We start from the raw sequence: 17,202 nt of genomic DNA, 5'->3' as shown, positions 1-17,202 counted from the left end.
AGACATTTCATGACCCAACTAGGGAACATCACTGGGCTACAAGGGAGTGGGGTTTCCTTTCTGTTTATATACAATATGACATCATTCCCTTCTAGCATGGATGATGTTGCCTAGTTGGGTCATGAAACATCTGCAAGTAAACCACCAAGCTCAGAGAGCACCAAGGACCCATAGTCCTCCTCCTCCTCCTCCTCCTCCTCCTCCTCCTTCCTCCTCTCTTCTTCTTCCTCCTCCTCCTCCTCCTCCTCCTCCTCCTCCTCCTCCTCCTCCTCCTCCTCCTCCTCCTCCTCCTCCTCCTCCTCTCTCCTCTCTCTGTCAAAGACAGCAAGGTTACAAAAGAACATTCTCCAGATTTTACAGAGCGAAGGCCTCATGCAAGCCACACACACCCCCTGAGAGCTGCCTGGTGCTGTATCAGCATGTTCATGTGAAAAAATATTGCACCTTTTCAAACAATAATGAATATCTAGGATAAAAGTTGGGTAAATTTTAGTGCACTATTTTAAGCCTAATCGTCGGTGTGCACATTGTTTCTTCTGTTACACGTTTGCTCCTGAAGCAATTATATTTCTGCATAATTGCAGTTTTCCTCCTGTTTGATTAATGGGCTGCATGAACCCGTTTTTAATAATGAAAATTTAATAATGAATGTGTTTTTACATTCGGGCTATTTTACACAGATCCGAGGTTGTTTGCTTAGTATTTTATTTGTGACCGTAGGTGTTGTTTCATTGTGTTAAAACATAACCCCAACATTTGTTTGGAGTGCATTTTTTTAATGAACGAATATGAAAAGAAATGTTTCTCTTTAGTCAAGGATGTGTGTGTGTCATACACACCAGGAGAGTCAAGTTAAGCATTTTCTTAATTTTTGACACTTTTGTCAGCCCGGAAGATTTTCCCACCGCTGCTCTAACAGGGAAGTGAGCTTTTCCCTCTTGCAGGTTGTTCTGAGAACCACTTTGGCAAAACTGACCCATAATCAGCAACGCAGCTGCGACTCCAAGGTTTGTTGCATCTCAGCTTGGACTGGAAAGCCCGCAAGTTGGAGGCTGGTGTGGTTGTTGCCCCAGACCCACAATGGCCAGGTGGGCAACCGTGGCCCCCTTCCGACCTGTGGACTTCAATTCCCAGAATTCTCAAACCAGCAGGAATTCCTTCCTCCCTCCCTCCCGTCCTTCCTCCTCCTTCTCCTCCTCCTCCTCCCCTTCCTTCCTTCCTTCCTTCCTTCCTTCCTTCCTTCCTTCCTTCCTTCCTCCCTCCCTCCCTCCCTCCATCCCTCCTCCTCCTCCTCCCTTCCTTCCTTCCTTCCTTCCTTCCTTCCTTCCTTCCTTCCTCCCTCCTCCCTCCCCATCCCTCCTCCTCCTCCTCCCTTCCTTCCTTCCTTCCTTCCTTCCTTCCTTCCTTCCTTCCTTCCTTCCTTCCTCCCTCCCTCCCTCCATTCCTTCCTCCTCCTCCCCTTCCTTCCTTCCTTCCTTCCTTCCTTCCTTCCTTCCTTCCCTCTCCTTCCCTCCATTCCCAATTCTTTCCACCTTTCTTCCTTCCATCTTCCTCCCTCCCTTCATTCCCATCTCCTTCCTTCCTCCATCCCTTCCTTCCTTCCTCTCCTTCTCTCCATTCCCAATTCTTTCCTTCCTTCTTTCTCATTCCCATCTCCTTCCCTCCCTCCCTCCTCCTTCCTCCATTCCCAGTTCCTTCCTTCCTCCATCTCCTTCCTTCCTTCCCTCTCTCCCTCCCTCCATTCCCAATTCTTTCCTTCCTTCCTTCTCATTCACATCTCCCTCCCTCCCTTCCTCCCTCTCTCCTTCCCCTCCTCCTTCCCCTCCCTCCCCCCCTTCCTATTTTTAAATGGTCCCCTCCCTGGCTGGCTCAGGGATTTTTGGGAGTTGAAATGCAGAGCTCATCCAAGGACCACCGTTGCCCGCCTCCGCACTACCCCCCCCCAAAGAGGCCGGGGTCTCCTTCCAAGGCCAGCGGCCGAAATGCCAGAACATCCTTCGCTGGTGAGGCGGGGGGCGTCTCTTCTTCTCCCTTGGCAGTCCTCCGGCAACAAACCAGCCCTGCCAGGGAGGCTTCTTAGCGCTGCCAGAGAAACGGGTGGGGGGCGGTGGGGTGGGGGGTTAAGGAACACCAGAACTATAGATAACCCAAGCAAGGGGCCCCACTGGCCCATCCGAGGGCTAGCAAGATAGGTGTGCCCCCCCCACTTGCCTTGATGGGGGGAGGCTTTGTTGCACGGGGCCCCCAGCAGCCCAAAGACCCCTGGGCCTTGTCCGCGGGGGTGGGCAGGGGTGTGTGCGGGTGTCGGTGGGTGTCCCCCTGACGTGGGCCGGGCCGGGCTGGCACCAGCGGAGCTCCAGACGGCTCCTTCGCCCCCACCTTCCCTCGCCTGGCGTGCCCCCTTTTCCCCGTCCTCCCCCCCCCCTCCCCACGGTCAGCGCTCGGCTGCTCCGCGTCACCGCTTTGACAGGCTGGCCCCGGGGCGGGCGGCGGCGGAGGCGGCGGGCGTACCAACCTGGGCGCCTCCTCCTCCTCCTCCTCCTCTTCTCACCCGCCCGCCCCGTCGAGGGGCCGCCGCTTGCAAGGAGCCTCGACGGAGCCCAGGCAGGGGAGGGGGCTGGATCCGACCCCTCCGCCCCGGCCGCTCAGATGGTAAGTGGGGAGCCCTCCCGAAGGGGAAGGGGCTCCGGGGCCGAGGGGGGTGGGGTGTCCCTTTTTTCCTCGGCTGCTCCCTCCCTCCTCCCCACCTCGGACATCGGCGCTGCCTCGGTTGCGGGTCTCAGCCGCGGGCGAGAGAGCTGCATTTGCAACCGGGCGCCCGCGCTCCACTGGCGGCCAGGGAGGGGGTGTCCCTCGCCCCCCAACTTTTCCCCCTCGCCCCGGTTGCAGGGAGGTCGCCTAGCCGGACGGGACGGCGGGGGTCGGAGAAGGGCCGGAGCAGTCGCCGGGGCCCGCATCCCGACCCAGCCGGGCGACGCGTGTCGTGGGAAGGCGGCCGTCCAGCCTGCCCTTCCCGACTCCTCCGACTCCTCTTCCTCCATTCACGCGGCCTCTCTGCCTCTTTCTCCCGGCCAGAGCAGCGCCGCGCCCTGCCAAGAGCCTCCGCCGCCGCCGGCCCTGGCTGGGGTCCCGGCCCACCTCCTCCCCTGGAGCCCCTCGACGGCGGCTGAGGTTGCCCCGGAGACGTGGCTCGACGCGATCTGGGCCGCCGCCGCCGCGGCTCTCCCCGACGACCCGGCCCCGGCCGGCGGAGGTAAGTCTCGGCTGCTGCCGTCCAGGCGAGGGAGGGAAGCGGCACCTGGAAGGAGCCGTCGCGGATGCCGCTGCTGGCCGCGCAGAGGCGCTTCTGCCCGAAGCCAAAGCAGGCGGGAGGCTCAGGGAGGGCGAGGGAGAAGGGAAGAGAGAGGGAGGGAAGGAGGGAGGGAGAACGGGAGACAAAGAGAGGAGGAGGGAGAGAGAAGAGAGGGAGAGGGAGAGGAGAGAGGGAGAGAAAAGAGAGAGGGAAAGAGAGAAAGAGAGAGGGGGAGGAAGGGAAGAAGAGAGGAGGAGGGAGAGAGAAGAGAGGGAGAGGGAGAGAGAGAGGGAGAGAAAAGAGAGAGTGAAAGAGAGAAAGGGAGAGAGAGGGTGTGGGGAGAAAGGGAGAGAAAGGGGAGGAGGGAGAGAGAAGTGGAAGAGAGAAGAAAGAGAGAGAAAGAGGCAAGGAGAGAGAGAAGAGATAGAGAGGGAGGAGAGAGGGAGAGAAAGAGAGAGAGAAAGAGACAAAGAGGGAAGGAGAGAGAGAGAAGAGATAGAGAGGGAGAGAAAAAGATAGAGGGAAAGAGAGAAAGGGACAGAGAGAGGGAGGGGAGAAAGGGAGAGAAAGAAGGGAGGAGGGAAAGAGAAGAGGAAGAGAGAAAGAGAGAGAGAAAGAGACAAAGAGGGAAGGAGAGAGAGAGAAGAGATAGAGAGGGAGGGAGAGAGGGAGGGAGGGTGGATGAGAGAAAGGGAGAGAAAGAGGGGAGAAGAGGAGGGAGAAAAGAGAGAGAGAGGGAGAGAGAGGGAAGAGAGAGAGAGGGGAGGAGGGGAGGAGAGAGAGAGAAAGAGAGAGAGAGGAGGGGGAGAGGAGGAGAGAGAACAGGGGCCATCATCCCCCTGCGCCCCATCCTGTCTGGGCATCCCAGCTTCAGGACCTACTGGGCACTGCCAGGTGTGGAATTAGAGACCCTTCCAGGTGGGGAGGAGGGGAGGGGCTGGAGCCCGAGAAATACCTGGCAGGCTCAGGTGAGGGTTAGAACCTCCAACTACCAAGGCAGTTTACCTCTGAGATACTGAGCAGGGGTGGAAGGCGGGGCAGCCTAGTTAAGGGGTTGGTCTTGCACTCTCCAGCCCCCCCCCAGCCCCCCCCTTCCGCCATATAAAGGCTGGGGAATTCTGGGAGCTGAACTCCACATGTCTTTAAGGGGTCTTTAAGGTTGGAGACCCCTGGGATGGATCGCACCGTGGTAGGAGAATCCCAGCGTGGCAGGTCAGCCTCCCTGTTGCTGAGGAAGTCAGCTGTCAAGTGAGGTTTCACCTCCTTTTATGACCTTCCTTGGTACCGTCGTTAAGCGAATCGCTGCAGGGGTTCAGTGAGTCACACGGTCGTTAAGCAGATCTGGTTTCTCCCCATCGACTTGGCTCCTCAGAAGGTCTCCAAAGGGGAATCACGTGATCCCGGGAATCACACTGGGACCGTCATCAATAAGTGCAGGCCAGTTGCCAAGCCTCTGAATTTGGATCACGTGACCATTGGGCAATGCAGCCATGGTTGTAGGTGTGAAAAATGGCCCTTATTTTCATGGCCGTTGCAACTTCGAATTGTCACTAAAATCAATGGTTGTAAGTCAAGGATTACCTGTACATTGTGCTCTTTGCTGTTCAACACACACACACACACAATGTGATGACCCAAAGGGGCGTGGCACAAAAGCAACAAAGTCACAAAAAATTCCCTTGAATTCCTCCAACTCGGCCTTCAGTGTCCAGTTATCCTCGACTGGAGAGAAAACTCTTCCAAAACCAGTTTTTAAAAAGAAGAAATTCAGTCCGAACCCAAAGTACATCTAAATTATAAATAAAAACCAACACAAACCGGAGCTGCAGCAATTAACGAGACAGGGATTGAAGACATCAAAAGATAATGAAATACACACCCTTGGGAGGATGCCAGAACCCAGATAAGGAAGAGGAAGGAGAGAGAAATAAGGAAGGAAAGGAAAGAAAGAGGAAGGAAGGAAGAGGAAGAAGAAGGAGAAAAAGAAAAGAAAAGAAAGAAAGAAAGAAAGAAAGAAAGAAAGAAAGAAAGAAAGAAAGAAAGAAAGAAAGAGAGCAAGGAAGGAAGGAAGAGGAAGGAGAGAAAAAGAGAAAGAAAGAAAGAAAGAGGAAGAAAGGAAGGAAGGAAGAGGAAGAGGAAGGAGAGAGAAAGAAGGAAGGAAAGAAAGAAAGAGAGAAAGAGAAAGGAAGGAAGGAAGAGGAAGAGGAAGGAGAGAGAAAGAAGGGAGGAAAGAAAAGAAAGAGAGAAAGAGGAAGCAGAGAAAAAGAAAGGAAAGAAGAGGAAGAGGAAGGAGAGCAAAAGAAAGAGAGAGGGAGGGAAGAGACGGGAGGAAGGAAAAGGAGAGGAAGGAAGGAAGGAAGGAAGGCGTGATAGAGGAAAGTGGCCCCGAAAGGAGGGGCAGGACTCCCCCTCCCCAGAGACTTGGAGCCGGGCCGGTGCCCCCATCTGAGCGCGGGGGAGGCGGTGTGGGGCGGCTCTGGCAGAACCGGGCCAGGCTAATCCGCCCGAGAAGCGCCGGCCTCCTCGCCAGGCAAACCCTCTTAATTAGGGGGTGGCGTCTTTCGGCCCCATTGTTCGGCGGGGAGGAAGAAGGAACCGGGTGACTCATGTTTGCCCAGGCAGCGGCGGCGGCAGCGCTTCTGTAAGACGATCCAGGCGCCGCCAGGAGCTCCCACGGAGGAGGAGGAGGAGGAGAGAGGAGGAGGAGGAGGAGGAGGAGGAGGAGGAGGGTCAAGAGCCAAACGTTTGCCCCCAGGCCAGGAGTCGAAACAGGGCAGGACAGGGAGCTGCTGGCAAGGGGGCCAAACCGGCAGTTGGAAGGACCCAGGAAAGGGGGGCTCGGCGGGCTTCGTTGGGGCTGCCGCCTTGAGTCCCCCCACCCCCTCCAAAGGTTCTTTTAATTAAAGTTTATTTGCAGTTAAAAATATATTTTTTTAAAAAAAATAAGAAACCCCAAAAGTTAGAAAACTAAGGAGAAGAAGAGAAAAACTCACTTCTGGACTGTCCAGTCATTCACCTGAGCAGACTTCCGGCTTCTGCCTTCAGCAACAGGTGATTTACCTGTTTTTCATTCTTCTCTTTGTTTTAGGGCCCACAAAGCGCACACACACACACGCACACACACACACACACACACACGATCACCCCTCCTCTCTCTCTCTCTTTTTCTCTCTCTCTCTCTTTCTCCTTCTCTCTTTCTCTCTCTCTCATCTCTTTGTCTCTTTCTCTCTGTCTCTGTCTCTCCCTCTTTCTCTCTCTCTCTCTCTTTCTCTCTGGGTTTCTCTCTTTCTCTCTTTCTCTGCTTCTCTTTTCTCTCTCTCTGCTTCCCTCTTTCTCTCTCTCTCTCATCTCTCTCTCTGTGTCTCTTTCTCTCTCTCTTTCTCTCTTTCTCTCATCTCTTTCCTCTGTTTCTCTTTTTCTTTCTTTCTTTCTTTCTTTCTTTCTTTCTTTCTTTCTTTCTTTCTTTCTTTCTTCCTTTCTCTCTTTCTCTTTCTCTCTTTCTGTCTTTCTCTTTCTTCTCTCTTTCTGTCTTTCTCTTTCTGTCTCTCTTTCTGTCTTTCTCTTTCTGTCTTTCTTTCTCTCTTTCTAATCTCTTATCTGTGTAATCTCTCTCTCTCTCTTTCTTTCTCTCTCTCTCTTTCTTTCTCCTCTCTCTTTCATTCTGTCTTTTCTCTCTCTCTTTCTGTCTTTCTGTCTTTCTCTTTCTCTCTTTCTTTCTCTCTAATCTCTTTCTGTGTAATCTCTCTCTCTCTCCTCACTCATCCGGGTCATGTTTGTCCCAAAAGTCTCATCTCCAAGACTTTCTTGGGGTTTTTTTTTCCCCTTGAAAACCAGAACTGGAGAAGCTTCTTGGATGAGAAGTGAAATGTTTTCAAGTATAAAACCAAGAAAACCCAGTTTGCCTTCGGGGCTCTCGGCACAAACAGGCTGATTAAATTCTGCTCTCAAAGCTCCATCAAACGGGGTTTCCCAACCTTGGCAGCGAACTTAAGACCCGCGAACTTCGCCTCCCACCGTTCCTCCGCCTGTTTCGTTCCCCCACTTCAGCCACTTTTAGGAAGTCTGGTCTTGAACTCCCAGAATCCCCCCAGGCTGACTTTGGGGAAAGTGAAGGTGTTGGCTTAGGAGGGGGAGGGGAGACCAGAGACCCTGCACCCCATTTCACCTGGCTGACCCACTCAGGATGAGAGGGGCTGCGCCACCTGTGGGGGCGGGGGAGAGGGGGATATGTGGAGGGGGTCTCTGACCTCTTGACCTTCTTCCTTTGTTCAGATCAGGTCTACTTCCCAGGTGACGTCCTTCCAGATGTTGCCCCCTCTGGAGACCAACTCTCAACCCAGCTCTTCAGAAACCAACAGGTAACCCGCAACATCCCCGTCCGGATTACTGCACTTCCCTCTACGTGGGGCTGCCCTTGGAGACTGTCTGGAAGCTTCCATCGGTTCCAAAGACGGCAGTGCGTTGGCTCTGCGCAAGGCTAGATTTGCACACACACCACCCCTGTTGCGGGAGCTGCGCGGGCTACCCGTTGGCTCCTAAATCTCATTCCGCCACCTGAAAGACCGCTGGGGACTTCAACTCCCAGAATTCCCCAGCCAGCATCCTTCACGCGGTCAAGATTGAGACACTGGTGCCGTTCAGAACTGCATCCGGAGAAGAGGAAAAACATGGAAAGCTTTAATCCTGAAGTAACTAACTAAGGCTGCTAGTAGTCCCTGACTTACAATCACTATTAGTACCAGTTTCGGTTGCTAACCAAGGCAGTTGTTAAGGGAATTGGACCTCATTTTTACATCCACGTTTGTTAATGGCTGAGTGGGGGAATCCTGGGACTTGAAGTCCACCCATCTCAAAGTCACTGAGGTTGGGAGAGACGCTGGTTTAACAGGGGTGGGCTGCTGGGGTTCGCAGGAGGAGAGCCCCAGCTAAGACTCTGCAGGGCTCGGAGAGACAAGCAGCGAGGAAAAGCTCTTAGTAGGTTTAATTGAACTTCTGGGCATTCTGCCAAAAGCATTTCACACCTGGTAAAAGTGTTGCAAGCTAGATAAACAATCCACTCTTGCTTGAGAGAGAGAGAGAGAGGGAGGGAGGGAGGGAGGGAGGGGGAGAGAGAGAGAGAGAGAGAGAGAGACCCCTTGAGAAAATCAGATAGCACAGCCACTAGCCTCCAAGCGGATTAATTCCCAAATAATAAGAATCCCGTAACTTACCAGAAACTCCAGTTAGATTCCAAGATCCCTCTCACAGTCACTGCTATTAAGCCTGGTTTCAACCAGTCTTTTATTTAAGTATTATATTAGATGCACGAAATAATAAACAACTTTTTGGTATATTATTATATTGTTATTATATTATTATTATTATTATTTAGGTAATTAGGGCAAAGAAGTGATGTTGAATTGGCCACACCCACCCGGCCACATGACCACCACCCAGCCACGCCCACCCAGCCAGTCATTAGGGCAGAGAGCCCCTTGCTAAAAAAATTTGAGGCCCACCCCTGTCTACACCATTGGAGATAGGAGAAGAAGTTCTCAGAGATCAGACACCAAGTCCTTCACGGGCGGGTGTCCGCTGAGAAGTTAATCTCATAGAATCCTAGGGCTGGAAGGGACCTTGGAGGTCTTCTAGTCCAACCCCCCAGGCCAAGGCAGGAGTCCTCATCAAAGCGTGGACAAAGGGTTGTCCAGTCTTTTCTTGAAAGCCTCCAGTGACGGAGCACCACAACTCCAGGAGACAAATTCTGCCCCACGGACTCATTGTGGGGGATGTCAGGGAGTTCCGGGCGGAGTCCAACCTCCTTCTTCATCTCTCTCCCTTGGCAGTTGCGGGACATCCTGGTCCAGAAGGAGGTGGAGCTGGCTCGGCTGCAGGAAGAGAACCAACACCTTAGACACTTCCTCAACTCGGCCCTGGTCCAGCAGCTGGAAGAGAAGACCAAGGTAGCTATGTATCTGCAGCCAGGCCAACTCTGGACCTCGTGGTGCAAAGAAACCCGTCCCCTGCTCTATGCAACTGACATCTGGGGGTGAGGGTGGTGTCCTGTGGGGGTGGGGAGGGGGTTCCCCCCAAAATCAAAATGGCAATTGAAGCATGAGTTTTTCACTGTTCTCCAAAAATCTTGGTGTGACCAAACTAGCAGCAGAGTCGGACAGTAGCGAGGAGGTTGGGAAGGAACCTGGGCCGGTTCTGGAATCTGGGGAAGGCTCGGGTGAGGGCTCTGCATCGGAGGCTGAGATGGGGCCAGGGCCGTCCGACAGTTATCAGCTGCCTTCGGGGTCAGAGATCAGCGGGGAAGAAGAGCAGCCGGAGCCTGTTCCCAGTGTGCGCATGCACAGAGCTGCCAGATGAAGGGAATAGCTAAGGAACAAGAGGCAGAGATGGGGCCAGGGCCGTCCGACAGTTATCGGCTTCCTCCGGAGTCGGAGATCAGTGGGGAAGAAGAGCAGCTGGAGCCTGTTCCCAGTGTGCTCATGCGCAGAGCTGCCAAAAGAACAGAACAATTACAAACTAAGGGATGACGTGGGAGTAAGGCCACAGGTGGAGAGTGAACGGCCCCTCCCATGGGAATTAAAAGAGGAGCAAACGGGGAGGAGGCTTTTCAGGAAACAATTTGTTGGCTGCAGCAGTGTGAAGATCTGTCTGTGCATCTCGGGGACTCTGTGCTGAGCCCTTCCTTGTCAGCACTGCGTTTGGAGATATTTACTTGGCAGCTCTCCAGGCTAGATAAGGTCTGTGCTCCTCATTAGACCCTTGAAAAGACTGTTTGCCAGGCCTTTGGCTGAAAGTGGATGCAAGAAATTCACCTTCGTTTAATAAAAGGGGTTTGACCGGGACAAAAACTCGGCTTAGTGCTTTTGGAGGAAGCCGAGGTCAGACCAAATCTGCCTATTTTAATCTGTTCATTCAATGCCATCAAACTGATGTTAACTCTTAGTGTGGTCAGTGAAAAGACTTTCTCCAGGAGAGTAGTCCCCAATCTGGTCCTTCAGTGGTGCCTCCATCACTTTTATCTGTTGCTGAGCTTCTCCTTCCTTCCACCTTTCCCACCACGGTGGACTTCTCAATGGAGCTGGACCTTTGCACCGATGGATGGTTGAATGCTATCCGATCAGTGTTGACTCTTAGCAGCCCAAAGGATCGATGTTCTCCATGATTGATCTGTCTCCAACCTGGTCCTTCAAATCTTCTAACAGGGATCCCATCACTGCTGTAACTGAGCCCATCTTTTCTGGTTGTCCTCTTCTTCTTCCCTCTCCTTCCATCGTTCCTGGCATGATGGACTTCTCCAAGGAGATGGACTTTTGCATTTAGTTGATTAATTGACGAATTGATTATGTGCCATCATCAAATCTGTACTGATTCTTAGCGAACCACTTAGATGGACCTTCTCCATGGCCGATCTGTCTCTGGTCTGGTCCTTCAGGTCTTCCAATAGCGCCTCCTTCCCGATCCTGAGATCATCTACCTCACCACTGGTTGTCCTCTTCTTCTATTTTCTTCCACCTTTCCCTGCATGATGGGCTTCTCAAAGGAGCTGGAACTTTGCATTTATTGACTTATTGATTAATCAACTCATCATGTGCCATCAAGTCAGGGTCAACTTTTAGTACCTGCATGGATAGCCCTTCTCCATGGTGGATCTTTCCCTAAGCAAGTCTTCCAACCGCGTCCCTATCACCACTGTAACTGAGTTGATCTTCTTTGATGGTGGTTGTCCTCTTCTATTCTCTCCTTCCACCTTTCCCTGCATGGTGGGCTTCTCAAAGGAGCTGATCTTTGCATTGATCGATCATTGTTGACTCTTAGCAGGCAAAAGGATAGGTTTTCTTCACGGCTGATCTGTCTCCAGCCTGGTCTGTCTGGGTTGGGGTCTCAACCTAGACTGATATGGTCCTTCAGAACTTCCTTTCACTGCTGTAACTGAGTCCATCTTCCTTGCTGGCAGTTGCCTCCTTCTCTTTCCTTCCACCATGATGGACTTCTCAAAGAAACTGGGTTTTGCATTGATTGACAGATTGATTAAAGACTACCAGATGACTGTTGACTCTTAGCAGCAAACAGGATAGATGTTCTCCATGATAAGCTGACCTCAACTTGGCCCTTCAAGTCTTCCAATCTTGGCCCCCCATCACCACCATAATTGAGTCCATTTTCTTTGCTGCTCAAAGTCCTCTTCCTCTCTTTCCTCCCACTTTTCTCAGCATGATGGGCCTCTCAAAGACGTTGGGACCTTGCCTTGATTGACTGATTGATCAGTTGATGAGGTGCATCAACTTAATGTTGCCTATCAGCCGCCACATGGATAGAATTTCTCCAGAAAGATCCGGCCCTCATTCAGGTTCTTTAGATCTTCCAATAGTGCCCCCATCACCTCTGAGTTTCACTGCGTCCATCCCTCGGTCTCCTGGTTGCCCTCTTCTCCTCCTTCCTTCCATCTTTCCCACCATGACGGACTTCTCAAAGGACCTGGGTCTTTGCACTGATTGGGTGATGATCAGTTGAGGAGATGCCATCAAGTTGGGGTCAACTGCTAGTGACATCGTACCATAGATAGACCTTCTCCACAGGTATATGTCCCAAACTTAGATCTTCAGGACTTCCAGTATTGGACTCCATTATAACTCAAGTCCTTCCACTTTTCTGCTGGCCATCTTCTTTTGGGCCTTCTGTCTTTCCCAGAATTACAGCCTTCTGCAGAGACCTTGACCTGGAGTTTGGTCTGCACAACTCTTGTACGTCTAAAATATGTGATCGTTTGAACCTGGTCAGTTGTGCCTCGGTTGAGAAGTCTGGGTTGATTAATGCACAATATCCCTTTCTATTTTCAATTTTAGGGCTCTAAATTGTGCCAAAACAGGCAAATAGGTTGAAGATGTTGACCGAGAAGAACCAAATATTTAGCTTATTAATTCAGTCTGAATGCATTCCTTCCCATGTGAGGCCAGACAGACAATAGATATTTTTCATTGGAGTTCATAGTTCATAAGGCAGCAGGCTGGAAACTGGGAGACAGTGAATTCTAGTCCTGCCTTAGGCATGAAAGTGGGCTGAGGGACTTTGGACCGGGACATAGAGAATAGAATAGAATAGAATAGAATAGAATGGAATGGAATGGAATGGAATGGAATGGAATGGAATGGAGTGGAGTGGAGTGGAGTGGAGTGGAGTGGGGTGGAGTGGAGTGGAGTGGAGTTTACTGGAATGGTATGGAATTGAATGGAATAGAATGGAACGGAACGGAACGGAACGGAACGGAACGGAAGAGAAGAGAAGAGAAGAGAAGAGAAGAGAAGAGAAGAGAAGAGAAGAGAAGAGAAGAGAATAGGAATAGGAATAGGAATAGGAGTAGGAATAGGAATGGGAATGGGAATGGGAATAGGAATAGGAATAGGAATAGGAATAGGAATAGGAATGGAATAGAATAGAATAGAAAAGAATGGAGTGGAATGGAATGGAATGGAATAGAATAGGATAGGATAGGATAGGATAGGATAGGATAGGATAGGATAGGATAGGATAGGATAAGGAATAGGATAGAATAGAATAGAATAGAATAGAATAGAATAGAATAGAATAGAATAAGGAATAGAATAGGATAGGATAGAATAGAATAGGATAGGATAGGATAGGATAGATAGGATAGGATAGAATAAGGAATAGAGTAGAATAGAATAGGGTGGGATGGGATGGAATGGAATAGAATAAGGAATAGAATAGGATAGAATAGAATAGAATAGAATAGAATAGGGAATAGAATAGGATAGAATAGAATAGGGAATAGAATAGAATAGAATAGAATAGAATAGAAATACAGGAATAGAATAGAATAGCAGAGTTGGAAGGGACCTTGGAGGTCTTCTAGTCCAACCCCTGCTCAGGCAGGAAACCCTATACCACTTCAGACAAATGGTTCTCCAATCTCTTCTTGAAAACCTCCCGTGTTGGAGCAGCCACAACTTCTGGTGGCAAGCGGTTCCGCTGGCTCATTGTCCTCCCTGTCAGGAAATGTCTTCTTCATTCTCAGTTGGATCTTTCCTTGGTTCGTTTCCATCTGTTGCTTCTGGTCCTGCCGTTGGGCGCTTTGGGCCTGAAGGCCGTGCAAGAAGCCATGGATGGAAACTCTTCTTTCTATCCTTTTTTTTTTTCCGGCAGCCTCTCAAATATGAAAACTTTGCTCTCCTGTCTCCGCTGGTCCTTCTTTTCATGAAACTAGACAGGCCCGGTTCTCGCAACCGTCCATCGTAGGTTTTAGCCTCCAGTCCCCTCATCCTCCTGGTTGCTCTTCTCTGCACTTTTTCTAGAGTCTCAACCACTTTAGTATCGTGTGGTGACCAAAACGGGATACTATATTCCAAGTGTGGCCTTACTAAGAGTTCTAGTAACGCCTTAAGTATGAAAGCCGGTTGGGTGACTTTGGGCCAATCACCAGGAGACAAGGAGTTCTAGTCCCGCCTTAGGCATGAAAGACGGCTGCGTGACTTTGGGCCAATCACCAAGAGACGGGGAGTTCTAGTCCCGCCTTAGGCATGAAAGCCAGCTGGGTGACTTTGGGCCAATCAGCAGGAGACGGGGAGTTCTAGTCCCGCCTTAGGCATGAAAGATGGCTGCGTGACTTTGGGCCAATCACCAGGAGAAGGTGAGTTCTAGTCCTGCCTTAGGCATGAAAGCCAGCTGGGTGACTTTGGGCCAATCACCAGGAGACAAGGAGTTCTAGTCCCGCCTTAGGCAGGAAAGCCAGCTGGGTGACTTTGGGCCAATCACCAGGAGACAGTGAGTTCTAGTCCTGCCTTAGGCATGAAAGCCAGCTGGGTGACTTTGGGCCAATCACCAGGAGACAAGGAGTTCTAGTCCCGCCTTAGGCAGGAAAGCCAGCTGGGTGACTTTGGGCCAATCAGCAGGAGACGGGGAGTTCTAGTCCCGCCTTAGGCATGAAAGCCAGCTGGGTGACTTTGGGCCAATCACCAGGAGACGGGAGTTCTAGTCCCGCCTTAGGCATGAAAGGCAATTGGGAGACTTTGGGCCAATCACCAGGAGACAAGGAGTTCTAGTCCCACCTTAGGCAGGAAAGCCAGCTGGGTGACTTTGGGCCAATCAGCAGGAGACAGGAGTTCTAGTCCCGCCTTAGGCATGAAAGCCAGCTGGGTGACTTTGGGCCAATCACCAGGAGACAGGGAGTTCTAGTCCCGCCTTAGGCATGAAAGCCAGCTGGGTGACTTTGGGCCAATCACCAGGAGACGGGGAGTTCTAGTCCCGCCTTAGGCATGAAAGGCAATTGGGTGACTTTGGGCCAATCACCAGGAGACAAGGAGTTCTAGTCCCACCTTAGGCAGGAAAGCCAGCTGGGTGACTTTGGGCCAATCACCAGGAGACAGTGAGTTCTAGTCCCGCCTTAGGCATGAAAGGCAATTGGGAGACTTTGGGCCAATCACCAGGAGACGGGAGTTCTAGTCCCGCCTTAGGCATGAAAGCTGGTTGGGTGACTTTGGGCCAATCACCAGGAGACAGTGAGTTCTAGTCCCGCCTTAGGCATGAAAGGCAATTGGGAGACTTTGGGCCAATCACCAGGAGACGGGGAGTTCTAGTCCCGCCTTAGGCATGAAAGCTGGTTGGGTGACTTTGGGCCAATCACCCGGGGACAGTGAGTTCTAGTCCCACTTCAGGTACAAAAGACAGCTGGCTTACTTGTGCAAACAATAAAGTCAGGATATAAATCTATAATCCCACCCCTAAAGCTTTCCTCCGAATACGATGCCCCCTCCTGCCTGGCTCATCCATCTTGTCCTCTTTCTTCTTCTTCTTCCTCCTCCTCCTCCTCTTCCTGAGCAGAAGCTGCTTCTCCTTCAGGACAGCCAGGACATCGATGGGACCTGGAAGACCGGCAAGCGACACCGGAAGTCTGAGAGCCGCGTGGCCCATGAGGGGCGCCACCCACCCAAGGCCAGGCGGGACCTCTCAGGCGCTTTCTCGGCCTGCGAAGAGCAGCCGGCGCCTCCTCCCGTGGACTCCTGGGTCCTCCAGACCCTGGGGCTCAAGGACGTGGACACCGTGGACGAGTCAGCTAACTACAGTGCCTCGACCCTGGACCCCTCCCCTGTGGGGTCTTCCCTTTGGGGTCTCCCCTTTGGGGGCCCCGACCTGGGCCTCTGCGAGAGCCAACCTGGCGAAATCATCCCCTTAACCTCCCCAGCGGACAACGCTGCTGGCCCCTTCCTCTCGCTCTGTCCACCGCCTTGTCGCTCTGACCGCCCCTCTCCAGCCAAGATGGACGTGGCCTTCACCACGTCCCTGAGCCCCCATTGCAACGTGAAGACCCACAGCTTCCGCCAGGGACAGGCCTTCGTGCGCAGGGATGAAGACGGAGGGTGGAAGCTCACCTGGGTGCCCACCCAGTCGGAATGAGGCCTTTTCCTTCCGTCCCAGGCGGCCACCGGTCCACCGTGCCGTAGTAGGGTTCTTCTACTTGAGCGAGGGGGTTGGACTAGAAGACCTCTCAAGGTCCCTTCCAACCCGGTGAGGGTCGGAACCATCCAACCCCGCTCTAACTGCCAGTGAAGGATGTGTTTACAGAGGGGGGGGGTCGTTTCCTTCTAAGGTCTCATCGACTCTACATTGCACTTGCTTCGAGGATGGAAGGATTATAATCCTAAGGATTGTCGGGATTATGTCGGCAAGGTTCACACACAGCCGTAGGAAGGTTGGCCACCAGGGCCACGCAAGGTGCCACAAACGAAGAGCGCGCCAGGAGCAGAAAGCCCCTCCAGATGCGAGGAAGAGAAGCTGCTGAGATGCTGCCTCCTAAATCCCCGGCGTCTTCTGAACTCCGAAGAGATTGCCATGACCCGTTGGGTTCTAGAAAAAGGTTCTTGCTTGGAGGGACCTGTCAACTGACCTGGAAGGCATGGCCTTGATGGAGTGAACCGGTGAGAGGAAACTGTCCATTTTGCCTGGACTTGGAGACACCTTGACTTGCTCAACACTAGCCTTCCAAAACGCCACCCTTCTGAGATGCCTGCTCTCTGGTACGGCTGCTATTGTTGTGTTAGTACCAGAACTTGGAAGAGGGACTACCCACAAATGCCTGAAGAAGACCTCTGCAAGGTTCAAAGACCTGTCGGTTGACTCCGATGAAGGAAAGCTTTTTGTGAAGGATCGCGTGGTGGCCACTCTCTCCTGGCTCTCGAAGGCCAGCTATGCTGCTCCTGCCTATTTTATTATTATTATTATTATTATTATTATTATTATTTTTGATGTGCCCTAAGTGGGGAGCATTCTCTGATGAGTCCCATCTGCCAATTTTTTGGGGGGAAAAGTTAGGAAAGGTATAGCTGATGGGCTAAGGTTAAAAAGGGGAGAATTCGAAAGGTCTAAGAATTTGGGGAAAATATTAGGAGAGATGTAGCAGATGGGCTAAGATCAAGAAAGTGGGGGTGGGAATTCAGAAGATCTAGATCAGGGGTCCCCCAAACTTGGCCACTTTAAGACTTGGGGACTTCAACTCCCAGAGTTGCTAAGGTTGGCTGAGGAATCCTGGGAGTTGAAGCCCCCAAGTCTTAAAGTGGCCAAGTTTGGGGGACCCCTAGGAAGAATTCAGAAGATCTAGAACTTTGGAAAGAGATGTAGGTGTAGCAAGGAACCCAAAGGGAGAATGACTAAACATGGAAAGGGGAGGGGGACCGGTAAGTGGGAATGAAGACAGGTATCAACCTTGGCACTCCTTGGGACTTCACCCCAGAACAGGTGGCTGAGGAAATCTGGGGTGAAGCCATCTTAAAGTGCCAAGTTTGGGACCCTGATCTAGAACTTCAAAGCTCTCTGGAGAGCAGGTGTCTGGAGAAGATTTTCCCCAGGGTGACCTCCTTGGTGCTCCTTTTTTATATACTCCACGGAGTTGATGCAACTAGATTTGT

The 17,202-nt window shown here is 51.8% G+C and overlaps 1 protein-coding gene across 1 annotated transcript; it reads left to right on the top strand.

The window, feature by feature from the left end:
• Positions 1–1,982: 1,982 nt before the first annotated feature.
• On the top strand, positions 1,983–16,760 carry GMNC (geminin coiled-coil domain containing). Its single transcript, XM_087933796.1, has 5 exons — positions 1,983–2,003; positions 2,890–3,253; positions 7,565–7,650; positions 9,118–9,234; positions 15,122–16,760. Exons 1-5 carry the CDS (start codon positions 1,983–1,985, stop codon positions 15,692–15,694), a joined length of 1,161 nt encoding a protein of 386 aa, XP_087789922.1. The 3' UTR covers positions 15,695–16,760.
• Positions 16,761–17,202: the final 442 nt, after the last annotated feature.

Source organism: Pseudonaja textilis, chromosome 4 (genome assembly GCF_049901715.1).
Source record: "Pseudonaja textilis isolate UNSWEBS1 chromosome 4, rPseTex1.2, whole genome shotgun sequence".
Lineage (NCBI taxonomy): Eukaryota > Metazoa > Chordata > Lepidosauria > Squamata > Elapidae > Pseudonaja > Pseudonaja textilis.
The sequence above is the reverse complement of the archived record's forward strand: the minus strand, read 5'-3'. Positions and strand labels throughout refer to the sequence as shown.